This window comes from Sinocyclocheilus rhinocerous, unplaced genomic scaffold (assembly GCF_001515625.1).
Source record: "Sinocyclocheilus rhinocerous isolate Xijiao unplaced genomic scaffold, SAMN03320098_v1.1 scaffold1757, whole genome shotgun sequence".
NCBI lineage: Eukaryota > Metazoa > Chordata > Actinopteri > Cypriniformes > Cyprinidae > Sinocyclocheilus > Sinocyclocheilus rhinocerous.
Genome location: NW_015629041.1, coordinates 211,841 through 217,920, shown reverse-complemented (window position 1 = coordinate 217,920; position 6,080 = coordinate 211,841). Strand labels below are relative to the sequence as shown.

The window sequence follows — 6,080 nt, the reverse complement described above, 5'->3', positions numbered from 1 at the left end:
CTGATTGGCTGGAAGTTCAGTAGTCGTTGAAATGATGTCTTGGGAAGCCAATGGTTGGGCGTTGGCTGAAGATGCGGAGTTGTGGGCTGGTTGAAGTTTTGAGGCGGTCACAGACTCGAGGTGAACTCAAAGGCACGGCGTTGCGGCAAAACTTAACTCAGAACACGAAACTCTCAACGGAAAAGAAACTAAAGTAAAAGAAATAAAAGAGTAAAGTTTTGACGAGACTAGGTGGCGTTTCTCCTCATGGTTTTAGAGGAGCTGCTGGCATGCAAGCCAGAGCACGCTGGAACGGCGCTCGAAGAATTCACGGGCAAAAAGCATGGCTAAAAACCCTAATGCAAAAAGCGATGACTAAAAGCATAATTTGGACACATCCCAAATGGTGTCTTGACCAATTAGACATTGTCTTTGCTCGGGGTGTTGCTATGTTTCTCCTCCCAATACATAAATCAACATGTTATCTTATCAGTCACATGGTCTGAATTTTCCCGCTCTTGCAGTGTATAATTTGGGCATGATTTCTATAACAAGAATATAATACATTTTACAAAATACTGATTGATAGAAACGTGTAAAGCATGACAATTCAAACTCATGCATACCCAACATGAATATAATCTTATAAACTATTCAATAGTTATTCAAAATACATGATAGTCAAATGTGTGGGTTACATAAATAATACGGAGTTATGCATAGAAATGATTAGTTGCTCATAAGTCCTTTTAGCATCATTTAGGTGCATATATACATGGAAAGGCAGTTTCTGTGCAATTCTGTGAACGTGAGAATGTGTTCTGTGAGGAACAAAGAGGTTAAAGGTCTCAAAAGGAATCTCAGTCTGGTTCTTGTCCTGGGTGGGGGAAACCACCTAACGAAGTCTTTAGCTCCTGGTTTCTATCATGGATTTACATGTGATTGTCATGCTGTGCTTCTCTTTGACCATTAATCTTGGTTACTTGCCCCAAATTTGACAAACTCCTTCCTGAGTTGGAATTATCAATTATTCAGTTCTTTTGTTTTAATGCTGTGAGCTGCTCAAAGCTGCTAGTTGGTGGACTTGCTTCAGACTGGCTGGCGCTAGGGTATCGTGGACAGATTTATGATGTTGTCTTGTTATCCTGGGCCTCTTTGTGGAATTTGGCTCTTTGGGTTGTTCCAACACCAATCTGATCGAATCTTAAATTGTCTGATTCGCTCTTATACCTTACACATGCATATTACTACCATGTTTGCTGTTTAAGAGTACTTATAAAGCACATATTCTGCATGACCATATTCTACATCTTAATCCTTCCCAATACTTAAACTGAACTATATTTCTAACTATTAATGAGCAGTAATTAGGAGGTTATTTAGGCAATAGTCGTAGTTAATAGTTAGTTAATAGTGAGAACTGGACCTTCAAATAAAGTGTGACCAAAGTTTATTTGCACTTCACACAGACAATTTTAGAAACTAAACTGCAGAGAACAGCTTGTTCAGAAATCTTCAAACTTTTGAGATCTTGACCATGGACCATTTCTGAGGTCATGGGTTTGATTGTCAGCGGGAACACACATGGTGACAAAATGAATGGCTTGAATGCACTGTAGGCCGCTTTGGATAAAAGTATTGATAAAAGCATGTGAACTTTATAAGTGGAGCTAAAAGCTAGAGAAGTGTGGAATGTGACCCCTGTAAAGTTCATGGGAAGTACTGGAGAACCAAGATGAGTGTTTTAATAGATGTGTGCTCATGAGCTCATTCGGCGTGAGTGTTCATAATGTATCTTCACCCCGACCTCACTGCCTCTCTAATGATAATCTTATTAGACCATTAAATCACTCTTTAATTAATGCATAATTTATAGACTCTCATCGGCAAGTCTGAGACCCTGCACACTCTTATTTCATTTTCATTTTTCTTCTCTGATATCTAGCATGACCTCCCCTCGATTCATCGAGTTTGTCTGTAAGCATGATGAAGTGCTGAAGTGTTTTGTGACAAGGTAAGTCAAGGGCATTTATTCATGATAGTTTTTAATAGTTTTTAAAATAATTTCTTAAAGGAATATATGTACTGTATGTGTGTGACCCTGGACCACAAAACCAGTCTTAAAGGGATAGTTCACCCAAAAATGAAAATTTGATGTTTATTTGCTTACCCCCAGGGCATCCAAGATGTAGGTGACTTTGTTTCTTCAGTAGAACACAAACGAAGATTTTTAACTCAAACCGTTGCAGTCTGTCAGTCATATAATGGAAGTGAATGGGAATCACGGCTTTGTGAGTCAAAATATTGAGAAACATACAAAACCAAATTAAACCCTGCGGCTCGTGACGATACATTGATGTGTAAAGACACGAAGCGATCGGTCTGTGTAAGAAACTGAACAGTATTTATATCGTTTTTTTACCTCTGATTCACCGCAATGTCCGAACTGTCCTGAGCGCATGACGCAATGTCCGAACTGTCCCGGCGCGTGACATGTCTTCTTCTTCTTCTTGCTTTATGGCAAATCGCAGACTTATAAGTGCATTACTGCCACTTATCTCTCAAATGGACTATTGACACTCCTAATTGAGATTGTAGAGAGTGTCCATGGTCCATTTGAGAGATAGGTGGCGGTAATGCACTTATAAGCTCAGGACAGTTCGGACATTGCTAACCATACATCAATGGAAAGCTTATTTATTCAGCTTTCAGATGATGTATAAATCTCAATTTCAAGTTTTTTTTATTTTTTATTTATTATTTATTATTTTATTCAGCATGGACACATTAAATCACAGTTTCCACAAAAATATGAAGCAGTACAACTGTTATCAACATTTATAATAAAAAGAAAGGAATGCTTCTTGAGCAGCAAATCAGCATATTAGAATGATTTCTGAAGGATGTGACACTGAAGACTGGAGTAATGTTGAAAATTCGGCTTTGCCATCACAGGAATACATTACATTTTAAAATATATTAAAATAGAAAACACTTACTTAAAATTGTAATGATATTTCACAATGTTACAGGTATTAACTGTATTTTTGTTTAAATAAATGCTGCTTTGTTAAGCATAAATCTTTCAAAAACATTAAAGTCTTAATGACCCTGAACTTTTGAACAATAGTGTATGTGGTATTTTCAAAGTTTTCTAAAGTCACGTGTGATGAACAAAATTTATCAAACATAACTTAACACTTAAAGGGGTCATATGATGTGATTTCATGTTTTCCTTTGTCTTTGGAGCGTTGCAAGCTGTTCGTGCATATATACGATCTGTAAAGTTGCAAAGATTAAAGTCTCAAACCCAAAGAGATATTCTTTCCTAAAGTTAAGACTCATCCACGCCTTCCTAAAGCACCTCATTAAAACACGCCCCCACATATCTACATCACTGTGTGGAACACCGCCCAAATGTTTACGCAAAGACAGAAGGCGTAACTTTTATTCTCGCTGAATGTTTCCAAATATGGTAAGGAGCATAACATTTCCGTCACACGCTTGAGATATTCGGCCAATCAGAGCACACTGCGCTTTTCAGAACGATGAGCTTTGTAAAAATCGACGCGTTTCAGAAAGGCGGGGCATAGAGGAGAAACAATAATGTTCAGTATGTGGAAAATAATGTGTTTTTTGAACCTTAATCTATGTAAACACATTGCATTACACCAAATACACAAAATAATGTTCTTTTTAGCAATGTCATATCGTATGACCCCTTTAAACGCAATAATGAACACTAAGCATCTCCTCTACTGAAGCTTGCGTCCATTCCCGTACTAACTAAATACCAATTCTGGTTGCACCAATTCTAGATGCACTATGATAGGGCTGCATTAAAATCAATTCAAAATTTATTTAAAAAATTATAAAACATCCACGAGTTTGGAATGACATGAGGATGGGTAAATAATAAAGTTTATTTTTCAGGTAAACTTTTCTTTTAACCTTACATTTAGTGCTAGTGGTGTGTTTGTATGTGTGCAAATAAACATGTTTAGGCCTATACTGTACTTGTAAAACACTTTCTCACTATTGCTCATTTACTGTTCCCAGGAATCCCAAAATCATCTTCAACCACTTCCACTTCCTGCTGGAATGTCCCGAGCTCATGTCCCGCTTCATGCATATTATTAAAGGACAGGTAAGCATGACGAGAGACTGAAATAGCTCTTGGAATTGATGTACAATTTGCTAATGAGATCCTGTCCCTGATTTGGACTTCATCAGGGCTCCTCAGCTCCCAAAGGGCCTGAAAAACCTTTGGAGTTACGATGAAATCAAATTCGAGCCTATTTAAGAATCAAGAATAAAATATTTGCCTTCATAATATTTCATCTAAATGCATTAGAGGTATAGATACTGTATGTTTGATTAACTAAAGATTACCATTACATGAAAATTTGAATTTCAATTAATTTTAATACAACAAATGTCTGTATCTCTCTTCTTAAAATGGCGATCCTGGTGCTGTCCCATATCTTATCTTCTCAATGTATTATCAGTTAAAATTATGACACTGCTGTATGATTTTAATATATGAATACAGTTGCGTATACAATTTTAGTGAAAAAAAAAGAAGAAGTAATCATTCAAGTAAACTTAATTGTCAAAAATATACTTGCTGTGTCCCAGCTTTTTATGCAGGGCTCTGTTGCTAGATGATTTTCCACCTATTTTCAAAAATAAATATTATTATAAAATAATATTAAATCCTTCATTTGATAAAACACAAATTATGGTGTCTACAGATATGTTAATAGGATTACTGAGTAATATTGTCAAAAATAAAATATTGACCCACCTAGTTTTTGCCTTGCTCTGTTGCCAGATGATTTCCACCTATTACAAAAATATTTTAATATTAATAATAATATTTGCATTGATCTGACCATAATCACAAAGAAAGGCTTATTGGAAATGCAAATTCATTCTCTGCCACGAGGTGGCGCTTTAGGAGCGCTGAAATATTGCGGTTTCCCCGGTAACGGCTGTACACAAAGCAGCTCCGCGCTCATAAACCCTGCTTTATCCGGAATTGTAAAATGAAATTAAAATGCCAAAGACACATTTCTGAGGACAGTCGGTTCCCTTCAGATACATTCAAATAAAGACATCCGCGACGCTTGTCTTTCCGTCCCCAACTGTAAGACCTCTTGAAATTATACTTAAAGACGTTTCTTATACCATTTAACATATTTAAAACTTTTTATGGCCTTAAGTTTGATACAACTCACTTTAGGAGTTTTTAAGGACCCGCGGGAGATCTGCATTTAAGGTAGCCCATCGGGCAGAGTGGTGATACATTTTGGTAGCCCAACTGGAAAACACAATAGCCCCGGGACGTCGGGCTAGCGATTTTGCGAGCCCTGTTTTGGCACTCCCAGTCATGTAACCCTGTGAGAAGAGAGAAATGATGTGAAACAATAAGCCAAAAGAGACCATTCATTACATTGATTCAACCACAGTTAAAGGGATAGATCACCCAAAAATGACAATTCTGCCATTAATTACTCACCCTCATAACATTCCAAATCCATAAGACCTTCGTTTATCCTTGGAACACACATCTTTAGAACACACTTTTTTTTTTTTTTTTGCTTTTGGAATAAATAGGAGATCAAAAATCATATTTGTCATAGTCTCTTATTCACCACTATAGAAGTTTACCAAACGATGACAACTTCTCTTCTTGAGAATTATGGAAATGTCAAAAGGGTCTGTAAGAGGCAGGTGTGTTTTATTAAAATCTGCCATACAGGGGTCCTTTAACACACAATATACATATATATGAAATTATAAATTTTTAATAAAACTCTACTATTCAATAAAATGTAAGAATATTCTCTGGAAAAAAATCTTAAACAGCCTCAGTTCGGCTACCGTCTGACCAAAATGAGGTATCTTAGAAGGCTGCATATTTGTGCATATTATGCATATATTGGCTATTTTACCAGGTTTTAAAGGGGACATATGATGCGATTTCAAGTTTTCCTTTCTCTTTGGAGTGTTACAAGCTCTTGGTGCATAAAGAAGATCTGTAAAGTTGCAAAGACTAAAGTCTCAAATCCAAAGAGATATTCTTTATAAAAGTTAAG

At 36.5% G+C, this 6,080-nt stretch overlaps 1 protein-coding gene across 1 annotated transcript in view; it reads left to right on the top strand.

The window, feature by feature from the left end:
- hace1 (HECT domain and ankyrin repeat containing E3 ubiquitin protein ligase 1) overlaps positions 1-6,080 on the top strand; it is a 36,451-nt gene that overhangs the window by 21,208 nt on the left and 9,163 nt on the right. The window contains exons 13-15 of the mRNA XM_016550380.1: positions 1,925-1,993; positions 4,039-4,126; positions 4,274-4,278. Coding sequence (XP_016405866.1) covers positions 1,925-1,993; positions 4,039-4,126; positions 4,274-4,278 — 162 coding nt within the window. The remainder of the gene's footprint in view (positions 1-1,924; positions 1,994-4,038; positions 4,127-4,273; positions 4,279-6,080) is intronic.